The 18,526-nt window shown below is 51.2% G+C and overlaps 1 protein-coding gene across 1 annotated transcript in view; it reads right to left on the bottom strand.

Moving 5' to 3' along the window:
• ABCC1 (ATP binding cassette subfamily C member 1 (ABCC1 blood group)) overlaps positions 1–18,526 on the bottom strand; it is a 130,183-nt gene that overhangs the window by 16,850 nt on the left and 94,807 nt on the right. Inside the window, exons 18-22 of the mRNA XM_060031811.1 lie at positions 16,989–17,156; positions 15,083–15,266; positions 5,697–5,787; positions 3,711–3,843; positions 584–791 (exon numbers count right to left, since the gene is read on the bottom strand). Coding sequence (XP_059887794.1) covers positions 584–791; positions 3,711–3,843; positions 5,697–5,787; positions 15,083–15,266; positions 16,989–17,156 — 784 coding nt within the window. The remainder of the gene's footprint in view (positions 1–583; positions 792–3,710; positions 3,844–5,696; positions 5,788–15,082; positions 15,267–16,988; positions 17,157–18,526) is intronic.

Here is an 18,526-nt window from a genome sequence, read left to right as displayed (position 1 = left end):
AAGGGTATATGCAGGATTTCTCAACTTCCTCACTATTAACATCTGGGGCTGGAACATCCTCTGCTGTGGAGGCTGTGCTGTGTACTGCAGGACGTTTAGCAACATTCTTGGCCTCTAGATGCCAGTAGTATCCACCCCTACTCTGAAGCTGTGACAACTCTAAGTATCGCTAGATATTGCTAAATGTCCTCTGAGGACAACACTGCCTGCATTATGAACCACTAGTATAAACTAATTCCCACCTTTAGGCAGCAGGCAAAAGTCCACAAATAAGACTTTACAGAAACACCATTACCCTGCCAGAACAATGAGGGGCAAGGGCCCTTGGTCGCCTTCTATTTCTCAACTTTCCTCATCTGTAAAATGGGCACATTGGAGCTCCCCTCCCCTCTGTCTCCTAGGGCCACACGAAACAGAGCGTTCGAGAAACATTCATTCTACAAATACCTCAGTGTCTATTATGCGATAGTTACTATTCATGTGTGTTTGGTTTGTGGGTCTGCAAAACCCTGAAAAGCTGGGGGACCCAATCCTGTAACAAGACATGGAAGTGGCTCCAAGTGCCAACAGCAGGGAGGCCCACCTTGAGAAATGCCCAGGGCTCCATAGACGCTCAGCCGGACTTTCGTGTGCTCCTGGGTCCCATTGACGATGGGGTCATCAGTCCAGAGACTGAGCCAATAGTTAGAGGCCAGAGAAGCAACGTGGTTACACAGGAAAAGGAAGATGCTCAGAAAGGAGATGAAAAGTCCTATCGCCTTCATGTAGTCCCAGTACACGGAGAGCTTGACCTGAGACCAGGGAGAGAAGGCATCTTACAGAATGCACCCACCAGCCATGCCCACCCAAGGTCAGGAACTTCAACAGCTTCTGTGGTCCAGCCCCCTAACCTGTGCTCATGCCTACGACCCCCTCCCCCTTAGTTCCTCGGCAAACAAGTCAGCAGCAGCAAAGTCAAGGTTTCTGCCCTCACGGAGCTTCCAGTCAAGTGGCAAGACAGGCTTTCAACAAATCATTGCCCAGATAAATGCATAATCCCAGAGAAGGGCTGGAAGTGGTACATGATTTCATATGAGTATAAAACTGGGCATCCTGACCTAACCCAGGGTGGGGAGGTATCAGAGGAGGTTCTCCCTAAGGAAGGGACATCAAAGAATTAACCAGGTGAAAATGGAAAAAAGGCACTCCAGGCAGAGGGACCAGCATGTGCAAAGGCCTTGACGTGGGAGGGAACCTGTAAGGAGGAAAGGATGGCTGGAGCAACATGAGGCTGAAGAACAGGAACCGGCCAGACCACACAGGGCCTGAGAGATCCTGTCCCGGATTCCGATTTTTAGTCCAGGACCATCAGGAAGCCATCAAAGAGTCTGAAGAAAATGGGAAGATGGGACGTGTTGCCTAGCACCCATGACCAAGTGTCACATCCCCCCCACCCCCAGTCCTCTGAACACCCAACACCAATTCCTCCCAATCGCAACTGGCCTCCCATTGCTCAGCCCGTTCCCCAACTCCACCAGGTGACAGCTGGGGGCTTCTTTCACTCCTATATCCCTATGGAGCCCAGCATGGGGGCTACGTAATTATGTGTAGCCACTCAAAGGGTGGCTGAACACCACAGACAGGGACAATGTGCTTTGGGCCAGCCTCACACCCAACCCGCTTGGTGTGGTTTCAACTAACTCCAGGTATCTTTCCCTGTGTGTGTGCTCATTGTCACATCAGGCTTTTCATGCTGAATTTTGGGTCATAAGCATCATCTGTTTGAGGTGCAATCTGGTTAAAAGGAAGCAGGTGAGGGCTTCCCTGGTGGCGCAGTGGTTGAGAGTCTGCCTGCCGATGCAGGGGACACAGGTTCGTGCCCAGGTCTGGGAAGATCCCACATGCCGTGGAGCGGCTGGGCCCGTGAGCCATGGCCGCTGAGCCTGCGCGTTCAGAGCCTGTGCTCCGCAACGGGAGAGGCCACAACAGTGAGACGCCCGCGTACCACACACACACACAAAAAAAAACAACTAAAAAACAAAAACAAAACAAACAAAAAAAAATGAAGCAGGTGGAAGAACAGAGGTCCAAGGTATAACTGAGTGCTTCCTTTTTACTTTCCAAGTCTCTGTGCTATAGATGGAATGTTCGTGTCTCCTCCCGAATTTGTAAGTTGAAATCCTAATCCCCCACCCTCCATGTGACAGTATTAGGAGGTGGGGCCTTTGAGAGGCGATTAGGCCATGAGGGTGGAGTCCTCATAAATGAGATTAGTGCCCTTATAAAAGGGGCCCCAGAGAGCTCCCTCATCCCTTCTGTCATGTGAGGACACAGCAAGAAGATGGCCATTTATGAACAGGAAGATCTCATTAGACACTGCATCTGCTGGTGCCATGATTTTTGACTTGCCAGCATCCAGAATTATGAGTGATAAATGTATGTCATTTGTTTTTCTTTTTGGATGTGGAACATTTTTAAAGTCTTTACTGAATTTGTTACAATATTGCTTCTGTTTTACGTTTTGGTTTTTGGGCCCCGAGGCTTGTGGGATCTTAGCTCCCTGACCAGAGATTGAACCCACATCCCCTGCATTGGAACATGAAGTCTTAACCACTGGACTGCCAGGGAAGTCCCCAGCGTATGTCATTTCTAAGCCACCTCTACCATGGTCTTCTGTTACAGCAGCCCAAAGGGACTAAGACAGGTATTAAAGACAAAGCCCCGGCCGAGACTTTCTCACTGACATACAGGCACACCTCAGAGACATTATGGGTTTGGTTCCAGACCACTGCAATAAAGCAAACATCGCAATAAAGTGAGTCACACGAATTTTCCAGTTTCCTAGTGCATATAAAAGTTATGTTTACACTATACTGTAGTCTATTAAGTGTGCAATACCATTATGTCTAAAAAAACAACGTACACACCTTAACTTAAAAAATACTTGATTGCTAAAAAATGCTAACCATCATCTGGGCCTTCAGTGAGTTGTAGTAGTAACATCCAAGATCACAGATGACAAATATCATAATATAATGTTAATATAGTATAATAATAACCAATATAATATTTTATATAGTAATAATAACAACAAATTATAATACTAACGAAAAAGTTTGAAATATTCCAAGAACTACCAAATGTGGCAAAGAGACACAAAGTGAGCAAATGCTGCTGGAAAAACGGCACCAGTGCCCCACGCAGGATTGCCGTAAACCTCCAATTTGTAAAAAATGCAGTCTTTGTTAAGTGCAATAAAGCAAAGCACAATAAAACAGGATCTGCCTGTAATCATAAGGGCAAAAATAGAAATTAAAAAGTGAAAAACAATTTTTTCTGACTACACAATTAATGTTCTATAGGGCTGAATCTGTGATGACCTGAAACCAAGGCACACACAACTGAACCCTGTGAGGTGGGAAGCCCTGATTTAAGGCATCCGGGTCACCTACGGCTTACAAGGGCCCCAGCTGCTCGAAGCCTCGGTGGTCAGGACGGCAGAGACTACAGATACCAACCCTGGAGTCTGAGCTCCGGGTTCAAATCCCAGCTCTGTCACGCACCAGCTGTGACCTGGGGCAAGTCACCTAGGCCCTCCGGTATGGTTTCCGGCCCTTAAAACAGTACCTTTCGAGGCTCCTTGTGAGGAAGACATGAATTAAGACGACCCCAGCACTCCGCACAGGGTCCAGCCCCCAGGGACGCACAGCGACGCGGGCCGTCGCCCTCACCTGCCCTGTCTGAGCCTTGTCTGCCTCCATCAGCTTCCAGGTGTCCTCCTCCACGGGCCTGGGCTTCTGCAGCTCCGCGGTGCTGGTGTGGTGCTGGCTGACATCCCCGCCGTAGGAGGAGCTGCTGAGCTGTCTGGGGAAGCAAGGCACGCAGGGGTCAACCGCATGGAGGCCCCGGGCAGAGGTGGGGCCCCAAAGCACCAAACCAGTTCACCCTTGTGATTTTACACAGGTGACCCCGAGAGGGGAAGGGTCTGGCCCCAGGGCCCCATGGAAGAACCGCTCCTTTATGCAGACTTCAGAAAGCATTTCCTGCCCACCAGTACTCACCAGCTTTATGCAGATCATGACAGATCATCATTCAGAGCGCTTTCCTCCCTGGGGCAGTCTCTTTCCCTGAGGAGGTGTATGCTTGGGGAATGACATGGGTGTGTGTGCGTGTGCGTGCGTGTGCGTGTGTGTACACGGCTCAGACCCACACAAGCAGAGGGATGGGGTACGATTTCCACCTTGGTCGTCAACCCTACTGCCTTCTTGGTTTGCCTGCCTTGATGAAGCGTGTGTGGAGGTCGGAGAAGCCCACGGAGCTGGGAACGGAGGGATGCTCCAGGCTGTGGCCAGTTGGGAACTGAGGAACTGAGTCCTGCCAACAGCTACGTGAGCTTGGAAGCCGACCCTTCCCCAGCCCAGCCTTTAGCTGAGACCCCAGCCTGGCCAATGCCTTGGTTACAGCTTGTGAGAGACCCTGAGCAGAGGAGCCAGCTAAGCTGTGCCTGGACGCCTCGACCCACAGAAACTGAGATGACAAACCACTAAGCTTGTGATCCTTTGCTATGCAGCAATGGAAAACGAATACCCAGTGTTCTGTGTGTTTCTGCTCAGTCCGCCTGTGGCTCTCTCTCGCAGTCACCTGCCCCTACGTCCCAGGACAGCCTGCAGGAGCCTGCCTCATCTCAGCTAATTCTTAGACTAATTATGCTGGCCGCCTGCACAGACCGGGGCAGTGTCCCCTCACGCCCCGGCTGACTCCGGGCAAGGCACTGTTCTAAGTGCTTCACACACACACACACACACCGAGCTCATCACCGGTGATGGGCAGGGTTCTGGGGGGCACAGATGCTTGTGCCAATTTCCTTCCCAGCCCATTTCTGTGAAATCACCCCACCCCAAAAGAAGTAACCCCAGGCGGTCCCAGCTCACCCAAATAACTGAGTGGCATTTACTGAGTGCTGATGGCTTCACAGGCAGCGTATCACACAAGCCTTCCTACAACCCTACAAGGTGAGTGCACCAAAGACCCTATGTGACAACTGAGGAAACTGAGGCACAGGGAGGTTAATGCCGCTCCTCCAAATACCCAATGATCTAACCAAAAGCAACCTTCTTTAAAGCACCGACGTGTAGAACTTAGGAGCATTGACTCAGAAGCCGAACTCGGGTTCAAATTCAAGCTCAGCTTCTCTGCAGCTGCGGGACCTATGGACAGCTCTCAGTTTGCTCACCCGTAAAATGGGAAGATGACAGTAACTACCTCCAGGTCCACAGACCTTACAGGGCTTGACACTGTGCCTGGCTCCTAACAGGACATAAAACGCAGCCGTCAATATTACTTCTATTTTGAATCAGCTGCTGGTGCTTAAAGCCTGAACGTTCCAGGCCCCTCTGCGTGACTTGAGCAAAGAGCCACAGACACCATGTAGGGAGCTTGAGTGTCAGAAGCGCAGAGGGATGGGTAAATCGTGAGGCCTGTGTGAGCCATGCCGTCTCGCAGGAACAGAACCAGGCTTCCCCTTTGGGCCTCTGTTCCCTGGAAAGTGAAGTCCCCCCGCAAGGATTTGGGAGGGAGGCAGAAGCTGAAGGCCTTTTTTGGTAGGTAAGCCTCGCTGCGGGCACCCGTCTCCCTCCTCTCCCCCCTCCCCAGGCAGGGGGCAGAAAGTGGTGCCGGGAGAATCCCCAGGGTGTCCCCACCCCCACCCCCCACCTTACCTCTGCAGTTGCTTCCCCACAGCGTCCGTTACCAGCATGCCGTTCTCCACCTGCTTCATCTCCTTCCCTGGCCTGCCAACACCTGCTAAGCCTGGCAGAAGCGGGGAGGGGGAATCATGGCTTTAAGAGCTGGACACCAAAACCTGTCACTGTGCGGGGAGATGGCAGATAACCTGGCCTCCCGGAAGCTCAGAAAGACCTGCTTTGCTGCAGCCACGGACAGGCTCCCCAGCTGGGCTGCAGGAGATATTGGAACCAGCTTCCTTGGGGCAGCGATGGTGCTTTGCAACCGTCTCAAGGGCCCTGGGCCTGAGCAAGTGCCCTGTGCCAGCAGTGACCAGTAAAATCCAGTTCTGGTGATGGCATCTGTGCTGTGTGAAGCTCGGATAATGGAGCCAGGACACAGTGAACCACATGGGGGAAAGGGCACAGTCCTCTGGTCCCCAAGCATCCCAAGCAGGGGTGAAACCCAAAATAAATGACAACCAGTTTTGACAAGGGCATCAGACACTAGAGTCCCAGATGCCCCCAGCCAAGAGTTAACCCTCTGTTTGCCAGATCAAGGGGAGGGCCTGAAGATCGGGGTAAGGGGTACCTGGGACTGCTATAGGGCAGTGGCTGCTTTTCCAGTAATAAGGAACTATTTCAACACTTCAACAACTGATACAGCCACCACGGGGCACCATACCAGCCGGATATCTGCCCCAATCCCAGGAAGTATCTGCCCAGCATCAACAATGATCACCGTCACCTTAAGAACGGTGGCTAACATTTATGGTCAGCCACTGTGCTGTGTTGAAATACAGTCTCTCCTTTAATCTTCCAGCAACTCAGTGATACGTTTATTACCGCCCACTTTGCACTGATTTCCTCACTCTTTGATGCCAGGACAGAGAAAGCAGGAGAGAGAAGCATAAAGTAGGGCTCCAAAGGACTGACCCTGGAAGAGGAGGGGATGCAGCACAGACGTTATATGAGGGGATAAATACGCAGCCAGCAGTGACCCTGAGAACATGCTGATGTGACATGAATTAAAGCAGAATCCAGAAAGGCAGGCTCTCTCAGGCATCAGCCACAGGAAGAAACAGAAGATGGAAGGGAACCAGGGCTTGGGGTCATTCCTGGGTTGATGGGAGGAGCTCTGAGCTGGTGATTCTCAATCTTGGCTGTGAATGAATCACCCAGGATGCCCTGGGCCAGCCAGGCCCCTGCACTGACTCTGCCAGGAAGGCCAACCTCCATGCTGAGAGCACAGTCAGGTAGCTGGGACGTGTGAGAAGTGTCCTCTCACTTCCCAGCTGTGGGTACTGCAGAAGGAATGAACCTCTGAGCCTCAACTTCCACATCTGCAAAATGGGAGCAACAACAGCACCCGCCCTCATTAGCGGGAGGGCGAAATGAGGGTGTGCCTGGTGCTCGGGAAATGTAAGATGCTGATGAGGCGCTTACTGTTATATCTGCATCTTTAAACGTGTCCCACAGGTAATTCTGGGGCACAGCCAGGACCGAGAATCACTGCTTTAAATGTTTCTTTAAATATCAGCATCCTTTTTTTTTTAATTGGAAAAAAACCCCTAAAACAAACAGAAAAGAAGACTGATAACAAGCGGGACTTCCCATGCAGCCGCATGCAGACAGTGCTCATATACATGCACAGCACTGGGGCCCAAGCCCGGCCTTGACTGTCTTGCTCTGTGCAGGGATGGGGATGCTTTAAAACACTCCCAGAGACACCTGTCCTGCGGCGGGTGCTTCAGAGAGCCGTCTGTCCTGCACGGCTGCCCAGGGGCCCTCTGGGAGCCTCAACTTTCCCTCCCCCTCCTGTTTTCCCCACACAGTAGAGGCCCCCACATTGGCCTCCATGGCTGCCTCCCCGTCTTCTCCACCCAGTTAGCCCACAGGTGATACGCCAGCTGGAAAATACTCGTCTGCAAGGGAGGGACCGAGAGTCCTAGGAGGGAACCGAATGTGTGTGCCGCAACACCCCATAATTTTCAGGGGCTTAGTCCCCTTCCTCCCGAGTCTCCCAGGCCTGTCTGCCAGGATGCCCAGGCTCCCCGCCAAGGGGGAACCTGCCCAAGGCCAGCCTATCAGAACCCCTCCCCCCAGCACTTTCAGCCAGGGACCAAAGATCTGTACAACTGCTCTGTCCTAAAGGAGTCTCATGCCCAGAGTTCCCACTGCCTGAGTCCTGCTTGTTCAGTTTTGCCTTTGATTTCTGAGCTGGCTGTAAACACCCTTGTTTAACTGGCTGGAGTTGGCTCCTGTGGCTTCCAAAAGGGGCCTCTGTCTGGACCCTCAGCCACACGTACCGGTTACGGAAGACAGGAGGGAGGGATCTGCTCTGGTGGCGGGTTCACACTTTTCTGTCACTAGAGAGAGCCAGGGCAGCCTTCTCTGCTGAAGTTCTTCTAGAAACATCCCACCTCCGGTGCCCCAGCCACCTGCAGCTACTCCATCAGGAACCCATCACCCCGGTGCTGTGTTGGCCTGCCTGGGTCTTGATCATGCCCAGGAGGTACGGGTGGGGTCGTTATAATCAAACTGTTACATTCATTGTCCACCTACTGTGTACCAGGCATTTCGCAACCAGGATCTCCTTCAAGGCATGCTGGTCATGGTCATTTGACCTGCAAAGATGGTAAAGCTTAGCTGAGGTCACTCAGCCGACCTGTAAGAAATCTGGAGATTCGAACTGTATCCCCAAGGGTCAACCACAAAGCCGGGCACAGAGCAGGTGCCCAATAAATGCTGGAGGAATGATGGAAAGGGATGGAAAGGCAGACATTCAAGGGTCCCTTCCCAGGCATGCAGCAGCAGGACAAGCCCATCTGCAGCCTCATTCTGCAAGCACAGCCCACTCCACCTCGCTGTCACTGACCTTCCTCATCCATCACACTGGTGCCTGGGAATTCACAAGACCCAAGAAAGCGTTAAGTACCAAGGTAAAACCCCCCAGCCTTGAGTTCCCCCACTTAAATGCCCAGAGGGTTTGGATGAATGTCTTTCCTTAAGGGTGAGGGGCAAGGACAGCTGAGGGACCTGCTGCATTTGTGCCTCAGTTTCCCCATCCCACGTGTTCTGGGCGCATCCCTGACAAGTGCACTGCCTGGGCCAGCCCCCTACTCTAAAAGCTGCAAGTGTTCAAACATAAAGAGAGCTAGAAAAATGCAGACAGACCTTCTGTCTTCATGCCTATTTTCCGGGCACCACAGGGAGAGAGAGAAAGTATTACAGACCGCAGGGCAGGTGTGCCAGCTGGGAGATGGCACAGGCCTCTCACCAGCCCACAGCCTCTGCTTCTTCAAGGACACGAACGCCTTGCTCTGAGCCAGCTCCACGTGGAGAGAAGGGGGAAGAGGAGGTGATTTGGCTTAGATATCATCTTGGACCCTCCAGGCTGGGACGGGGACCCCATCTCAGGGTTCTTCCAGCTCCCCAGGCTCGCCTCCAGCACCGCGTTTAGCACGATGATGTCCCTGATTATTTAGTGTTTGTCTCCCCCATCATACTGTGAACTCTTGAGACCATTCCTAGGTCTTATCTACCACTCTACTCCCAGCACCTGGTGCATCCGATGGTCATGTGGGGTTGCACAGGATGTGCACTGCACAATCCAAGGGGCACCATTTCATATGGTGGCTCATGTACCAGATGTCCCCGTGGCACACAGCAGATAAGCAGATGGACGGATTAACAAACGAGTGGCCAAGGGAACGAGCAGAGCCACCTTCCAATGCCAGAAGGGGCACAGTATGGGCCACAGTGGTGCCACCTCCTAGCCTGAACCCACAAAGATGGTTTCTAAACCAGTCCTGAGAGAAATGGGCACTACCAGCTCATGGCTCTTTCCAATCTGGGATATATACACAGATGTGTTAATGTCCGATGGTTACGCAGGGCATGCCTTAAACAATCAAGATGCAACTCATTCAGTCACATATTTAACACATTTCCTGAGTATCCACTCTGCGCCAGGCACTGTTCTCAGCCCTGGGGGTACAGAGGTGACCAAGAAAACCTTCATGGAGCTTAAATTCCAAGGGAGAAGAAGAAATGATCAAGTAGTAGATCCAGAACATACCGTCAGGCAGTGTTAAATGCTACAAAGAAAAATAAAGCAGGGGAAGGAGAAAATATGAATGGTGGGGGGTTGGGAGAGGGAGGGTGCTATAAAATAATAAAGAAGCAAAGACATAAAACTTGCAACCCAATGACTCTTCTTTGAGTACTTCTAAGCACCAGGGACAGGCCTGTGATACTAGTAAGCCAGGCGCCACCCCAGCCCTTGAACCACATACCTAAGCACTGCCCGGGCCGTGTGTTCAGCCAGCCACTGACCCTCAAGGCGGGCACCTCGCAGGCTCGCTGTTTATTCTCAAGAAGGTTCTGGAACTCAGCTTGGGCAAGAGCCAGCAGGCAAGCCTCCCCCTTGAGGGAAGAATTCAAGTCACTGCTTTACAGTCAACGGCTGGTTTTTGACCAAAAACGGAATCGATCGGCTACATCACCCAGCCCTATCCTCCCGCCTCGGCCCTGCAAGTTCTTCAGACTCAAAAGGGGAAGAAACACGGACACTGAGGACAGCAGGGAGGAATGTGCCATCTGTCTGACAGACTCTCCAGCTGCTGTTCGGTGCTTACAACAGACTTCTGCAACACGGGGAGGTGCCTGGGGCCTGACGTTAAGAAACAAAAGAGGGACAGGAGAACTGATGACAAAAGCATGCCCTAGGACCCTGCTCTTCTCAGGGAAAAGGTCCTGGGCTAGAAAGACAGGTGGGAAAGCGGCCAAATGCCAACGCAGTTCCCCTCTGGGCAGTGCAAGAGCAGAAGGATGTTCTTTTTTGCTGGTTCTTGGAGCTTTTCTACACTTTGCCATTGTCTACACGGAGCACATGGTGATTTTATAATCAGGTAAAAAAAAAATTCCCCAAAAAATCTGAAAAAAGGGAAAAAAATGAGTGACAAGGTTGAGAGATGTCTCGAGTAAGGTTCTGAAAAGCAGCCAGGTCGTTGGAATCAAAGTCTTTCTCCCAAGATGACAAGGGAAGAACCTGGGCAGAGAGAAGTCAAAGCAGAGTGGATTTCACACCCTCGGCTCTACTGACATCGTGGGCTGGGTCATTCTCCGTTCCTGGGGGACACAGGGGGTTGCCCCGTGCACTGCAGGTTGTTTAGCAGCATCCCTGCTCTCTCCCGACTAGATGCCAGGAGTGTCCCCCTCCACCCACACTGTGACAACCAAACATGTCTCCAGACATTGCCAAGTGTCCCTGGGAGGCACAAATGTTCTCTACTGAAAACCACCATTCTAGGTTTTAGGTTTCTAATAAAGAAACCAGAGAAAATGAAAATGTTCTATACCTTCCAAGTACAAGGTTAACGAACTACTTTGTAACTCTCTTTGCAACCAAAACCAACAAACAGAAAGTCTCCTAGAAACAGGATCATGCATATCCCTGGGGAGGGGTCAGTCTCCCCCGACCCCAAGCCTAGCTACTATTCCCCGTTCCAGGGAGAAAGAATCCCCTCACAGCAGACACTTGTCCTTCAGCCTGTGTGTTCTAAAAAAGACCTGATTAATCCAATGAGGAAACAAAAGTTTCCCTTTAGAAGGAGCCAAAAATGTGGTTCAAACAAATCCAAGGTCACTGGCACTCAGAGTTGACTACAGCTGAGCAAGTCTGGACCCTGACGCCAAGCCTTATCGCCGGGGCCCCTCCACAGAGGTGGAAAGAAAGGGGGGAGGGCGTTTGATTTTTAGACCCATGGGCAGAAGACCTCTGTGACCTGTCCAGCTTGGGGATGGGTGGCTGAATTGGGGAAATAAACCCACAGTGGAGCTAGGGTGGTGGATGGTATTTTCACCACTAAATTAAGTGCTGACGTGCACACAAAACTATTTTTTTTACTGGCAGCATTCCATGTTCTGCATAACCTGCTTTGGATATGCGGGTGGCTGGGGCGGAAGGGAAGGGAAAAAACTCAACAAGATATAAGGACAGTCCCTGCTCAGCTGGATAGAAAGGGGAGACAGAGACCTCATTCTGGGAAAAAGATTCAGATAAACCCACACACGTCACTTTAGAAAGCATAGAGGGTTATTTTTGCCTACATGCAGCCCACCAAGCAGGCCGGTGAAATACAGTGATCTTGAAGTTGCCACCACCCATCGTGTGACCTTGGCTTGACTTGGGCTAAGAGACAATCTGAGGAAGGAGACTCTGCAGCAAGAGGAAAGCAGCTTAGACTTACAGCAGAACCTTCCAACCACAGGAGCATGAACATGTAGAAACTCATTCCAACCTAGAGTTTAAATGCTGGAGGGAGCGTCAGCTATCTTGCACTGGCAAAAGAAAATACTTTTCTTTTAAAACCCCTAGGGTTTGTAGCAGCACTATTCATAATAGACAAAAAGTGGAAACAGCTCGAATGCTCGTCAGCTGATGAATGAATAAATAAAACGTTGTGTGTCTACAATTCAACAATCAGAAGAAATGAAGTGCTGATGCAAGCTACCACAGACAGACCTTGGAAACATCAGGCTAAGTGAGAGAAGCCAGGCACAAAAGACCACGTTAAAGAATTCTGTTTATATGAAATGTTCAGAGTAAGACAAATCTATACAGAAAGCAGACTTGAGTGGCGGTCGCTTTGTGATGTATAGAAATATCAAATCACTGCACTGTGCACCAGGAACCAGCATAGCGTTGCAGGTAAATTACACTTCAAAAAAAACCAAAAGAGAGGGTTTCCCTGGTGGCGCAGTGGTTGAGAGTCCGCCTGCCGATGCAGGGGACACGGGTTTGTGCCCCGGCCCGTGAGCCATGGCCGCTGAGCCTGCGCGCCCGGAGCCTGTGCTCCGCAACGGGAGAGACCACAATAGTGAGAGGCCTGCGTACCACAAAAACAAAAAACAAAAAAACAAAAAAACTACGAGGACTCCAGCAATCTCTAACACAGAGGAATGAAGGTGTGCACTCTTGCTGTGTGCGCTCCCCTTTCTGACATTCAGTGGCTTCCTGCTGCACTGAGAACAAAACCCAAACTCCTCACTCTGAAGGCCCCGAAGGGTAACCACCCACCCCCCTGCCAGCCTCGTCTCCCACCCTGTCCCTTGCCCACCACGGTGTGGCCACACTGGCCTCTTCTCTGTTCCTTGAACAGACCAAGCTCACGCCGGGCTGAGGCCTGTGCTGTTCCGTGTCAGAACACTGTTCCCCACAAAGGGCTTCCCTGACCACCCTGCCTGAGTTGCCCGAACCCCCATCACTCCCCAGCCCATTACCCTACGTGCTTTCCTTCACAGCACTTAATGCTGCATGACACCATCTTCATCTGCTGATTGCTTACTGCCTTTCTCTCTCACTAGATTCTGAGCTCCACGAGGGCAGGATATGCCTATATTTTGTTCACTTCTGTCTCCTCAAAACCTAGAACGGTACTGTTATGGGCTGAATTATACTCCCCCCGCCCAACTAAATTCATATACTGAAGTCCTAACCTCCAGTATCTTGGAATGTGACTGTACGTGGACATACAGTCTTTGTAGATGTAATAAGTTCAGGTGAGCTCATGAGGATGGACCCTAATCCTATATAACTGGTGTCCTCATAAGAAGGGGAGATTTGGAGATAGACACACCACAAGGAGAAGAACACCATGTGAAGATGAGGGTGGACTGAGGTGATGTTTCTGCAAGGAATGCCAGAGATTGCCAGCAAACCACCAGAAGCTGGGGTACAGGTATGGAACCCTCACAGCCCTCAGAAGGGACCAACCCTGCTGACACCTTGATCTCAGACTTCCAGCCTCCAGATCTGTAAGAAAAGGCATTTCTGTTGTTTAAGCTACTCAGCTGATGGTACTCTGTTACAGTAGCGCTAGGAAAATAATACAAGCACTTAACACGTATTAGGTGCTCGGTAAACACCTACTGAATGACTAAATCAATGAATAGTAAATAGCTTTCTTAGTGATCGGCCCCATTCACAGGGACAGGGACCCGCCTGCCCCAGGCATAGAAGGGACAAGCTTCTTTAAGCCTCAGTTTCCTCACCAGTGAACTGGGAACCACATCCTACCTCTTTCATGAAAAGCTGGTAGGAGGAGTCAACAGGATAACCCCTGTTGAGGACAGAAGCCCCAGTAAGTAGTCAACAACCATTCACTGTTGTGTGTCTTTACATCACAGACACCTCGATGACAACTCTGCCCACAGGAGTTGTGCAACGAGGCAGTCCTGCAGCCCCACCCTGGGGGACAGCCAAGCTGAGACCTGTTTGGGGACTAAGTATGTAACAAACACACCCCAGACACTCAGGGAGTCTGTAATTAGCACCTGAAAGAGGGAGATCGGAGTAGGACAGGTGACCTCTCTTTAGTTCCACTCTTTTTAGCAACAGCTGAACCCAAAGCAGAAGAGGCATCAGGTGACCTCTTCCCTCTCCGTATTAACTCAGGTCGAGGCTCCGAGGAGGACCGGCACAGGATCCATTCCAGACGCCAATCTGACATAAACACAGGGGAGCCTGGAAAGGCTACCAACCAATTTCCTGAATTTTAAACCGACGAATAAGAGAGAGAACAGGATTCTCATAAGCCTCACCCTATTTGCTTCAAATAAAGACAGGATGAGCTCCCAGCCCAGAATTCAAAGCGTACCTCTGGGACTATCCCTGCTCTCAGAGTCCTGACCTGGGAGGACAGAGCGGGTGTGGTGGCTGGGAAGCGGGCAGGTCTACCTGGACCTGGTAGATGCCAAGTGCATGGGGACATCAGAGGGGCACGCTTCCCAGGGGAGTAATAACAGCAGCTGTCATTGGTACCGTGCCAAAGGCTCCAGTAATCTAGCACATGCATTCCACACCAAGTGCCAGAAGGTTGGTTCTGTTGTTACACTGCTTTATCAACAACGGCCTGACATCACACAGCTGGAAAGGGCAGCAGCTGGGGTTTGAAGCCAGGTCCTGCCAACTTCCAGCCTGCAGGCTCTGCCACCACGTATGGCCTCATGACCCTCACATCTATCTGTTCTGGATTATGGCACATATGCCATTGGCTTCTCACAGCCTCTTGGGAGCCAGGAGGACTGTAACTATCACTACCTCCATTTTTGCCACTGAGACACTGAAACTCAATAGGCACAGAGCCTCATCGCAGAAAAGTGTGCGGACTTGCGTCCAGCTCTGCTGACCCGGCTATAAGCACTGGGGCCCCCTCTCAATTCAGCCCAGAAAGTCCTTCCAGATGGTTCCTCAGGGTGCCTGGCCCAACCCCCCATCTGATGCCCTGATGAGCTGCTAGGGTGGCTGGTGGGAACCTCCAGGGGACAACTGGGGCTGGACAAGGCACCACCCGCGCCGGGGCCCCGCGCGGCCCTACCGTCGTCGGGCTCCCCCTGCTCTTGCTCGGCGCTGGCGTATGTGCGCAGGAACTCGGCAAAGGCCCCGTCCCGGGCCAGCAGCTCCTGGTAGGAGCCCATCTCGGAGATCTTGCCACCACTCATGACGATGATGACATCCACCTGGGGCAGATAGCTGATGCCGTGCGTGACCAGGATCCGCGTCTGCGGGCAGAGCCACGGCCACATCAGCTCATGCACGCGAGAGGGAAATTCCCTGCCCCCCTCCGCCCACCTGGACACAGATCTCAACTCTGAGGTTGGACACGCGCCTGGGATGCAAGCGTGCAGAAGCATTCCAATCCGCACGTGCTTTCATTCAACATGCATTGGCCGGGAGCTGGGGTCGGGGAGGGCAGCAGGGAGGGAAACAAAGATTTCTGCCCCAGATTCCAGGGTCGGGGGAGAAATGACCAACGTAAGTAAAACACTGTGCTGGATGGTGAGCACACATTAGCAAAGGGGAAGGGATATCGAGGTAGTTAGGGGTGGTGAATTTTAACAAGGGTTATGGGGGAGGTTATTTTTAAACAAAGATCTGGAGGAGAGGGAAGGAGGGAACCATGCATGTGTAGATGAATAAAAGAATGACACTGCTGCAAAAAATGTGCAGGCAGTAGCTGAATTTTTTTCAAGTTTCTCCCTCCCCGAAAAGAGTACAGAGTTTTGTACATGTGTATACATTTTATCTAACTATCTCAAAGTTTGGGAGGATGTTCATCAAACTGTTTACACAAGTTGGCAAACTTTTTCTTAAATGGTCAAATGGTAAATATTTCCAGCTTTATGGGCCCTCTGGTCGCTGCCAGGTCTGAAGGCAGCCATACACAAGACATAAACAGATGCGCTGGCTGTGATCCAATAACGCTTTATTTATGGAAGCTGATATGTAAGTTTAATGCAATTTTCCTGTCACAAAATATTTTTCTTCAGGTTTTCTCCAAGCAGTTAAAAAACGTAAAGACCATTCTTAGCTAGTGGGCTGCCCAAGAAACAGGCAGCAGGCCAGATTTGCTGGCCCCTGCTTTCCACAGAGGAGCTAGGGCTGCAGGATGAGGGAGAATCATTTTTTTAACTTTACATATGCTCTCGTACTCTCTGGTTTTGTTACTATGGACATATGTTACTTTGACAACAGCAAAAAAATTTTTTTTACTATTTAAAAATTATACAGAATTTTTGTGGTGTGCATGGGAATGCTTACAACACATTAAGTGGCATGAGGTTTACTGTATCTAGGCATGATGTGATAATCCTATTAAAAAGCTTATATACACAGCAAAAAGACTGGAAAGAAATACAAAAATCTCCAAGTGGGGGGATTATGCATAACTGCTTTTGTTTTTCTCCTCCGTGGTTTTCTGAATTTGCTACATTTTTCCCACGGGCATGTCTTACTTTTTTAATGGGGGAGGGGGAAGAAGAGCCAGTTAATCTCCCTCTCCTATAATTCCCCTAAACAAATAAATTAAAAAGTAATAAAAGAGGAAAGGAACCGTTTCCTGTCACGTTAAGGTGTGGTGGCAGTTTTCCTGCTCAAACCTCTGTCCCTCAGCCCATGGCCATCTCAGCAGGGAAGGGAAAGCGGCCTCCCTGCTGACAGGGGATCTTGGGGTGGGATTTCCCTCTGCGAAGCCACCCCCCGTTATTTAATCAGGAAGAGAGGCTTCTTTTGGCCAAGTGGAGGCAATGACTTCCAGTCAGTGCCGAGGACGTCCGCCTATAAAGACAAGAGCAAGAAGGCTGTCCCGGGAAGGCTGCCAAGGGAAGGATTAGACACATGTTCTCGAGTCCAGTTAAGTTCAGGTATCCCAAAGGGGACACACTGCGACTTGACCAAAGAGCGACGGCCAGACCCAGACCCCGAGCCACACGTGCAGCAGGTACCTTGTTCTTCAGCATCCCCTTGGGGCCAACCACGTTTTCAAATATGTGCTTCCCCACGTGGGCGTCCACTGCCGAGAGGGGATCGTCAAAGAGGTAGATGTCGGAGTCGCAATACACGGCCCGGGCCAGGCTCACGCGTTGCTTCTGGCCGCCAGACAGGTTCACGCCCTGGGGAGAGACACGTTAGAAGGGTGGGCCTCCTGGGAAGCAGAGACAGACAGAGGGGGCCACCTGCTCGGGATGCAGGAGACGGCGGCCATAGGCCCTTCAGGGCTGCACCCGCCACCCACGGATGGAGCAGGTGGCAACGGCGTGAGATCACAGCTGCACCGATGTGGGTTCAAGTGCCGGCAGGGGGTGCGGCCTCAAATGTAAAACAGGCAAAGAGAAAACCTGAGCCTCCGGGCACTGCTGAGCAGGGTACTCGGCACAGTTGGGAAAGGGAGGCCGGTGGCACCAGACAGTGCTGGCTACAGGGAGGGCTCCTGATCTTGGAGTCTGGTTCTCACTCTGGATCACTCACTGGTGAAGCCACACAGTCAAGGCAGGCTGTGCCCTGGGGGTGCTGCAATCCAGCCTGTGTCCCACTCGCCGGCAGGAAGGGCACCATTTTCTAATTTGAACCAGGGGGCATGGCCCACACAGCCCTCCTGCAACAGATAACCCAGCATGACTTCCATATCTGGCTGGAATCAAAGTGGACATGGGCTAACTGCCCAGCCCCTCTCCCAAGAGATGCCCACCCTCTCCATGCTCTGAGGTGGGGTCCTGGTAGCCAGGTTCATTTTGAGGGTCCCTCTGGCCACAGCTTGTTGGCCCAGGGCAGACACCAGACCCAAACTAAGCCAATCATGTCCTCTCCCTCCAGAATTTGGTACTGGGACCTAAACAGCGAAAGTGAGGAGTCTCCAAGTGGCAGAAACAGACACTTGTGAAAAAAAGGGACAAAGCTGTGCAGAAAAGCAGAGACAAAAGACAGAGGAGAAACCAGGTTGCCTGTCCCAGGTTGCCTGTGAGCCCCACCACATTCCAGCCCTTGGATTCCAGGAAATGCATTTGTATCCTTAAACTCAGTTCTCACTGAGTTATTTTCTGCTTATACTAGCAATAACTCAGGCTCCTTTTCTACTTAAAAATCCAGAAAACCCTAGTAATTTGTTTTTTCTTTCCAAGGAGCTGCAGATTTCTCTCAAATAAAAGAAATCATTCACCAACTAGGAAAGCTGGTGGAGCCACTGGCTTGTAACTAAAAGCAAAGATGGGAAAGCTCTTCGGTGCAGCTGTAGAACATTCACACTCCCCGAGCGCACACCACGTAACCACTAGGGGGCACTCGAGCAAGCCAGCCAGGCAGAGGGGAAAGCACATGCAAAGGCCCTGAGGTGGGAAGGGGCTCAGGCAAGTCTTCTGGCCTCCTTTTCCTCAACCATTACATAGGGTTAACAGTAAATCCCATCTCGTGGCTTGCTGTAAGGACAAAATACGTATAAAATGTTTAGCACAGTGCCTGGCTCATAGTAATTACTCAGTAAGTGTTA

The sequence above is a fragment of the Delphinus delphis genome, chromosome 15 (assembly GCF_949987515.2).
Source record: "Delphinus delphis chromosome 15, mDelDel1.2, whole genome shotgun sequence".
Taxonomy (NCBI): Eukaryota; Metazoa; Chordata; class Mammalia; order Artiodactyla; family Delphinidae; genus Delphinus; species Delphinus delphis.
The sequence above is the reverse complement of the archived record's forward strand: the minus strand, read 5'-3'. Positions and strand labels throughout refer to the sequence as shown.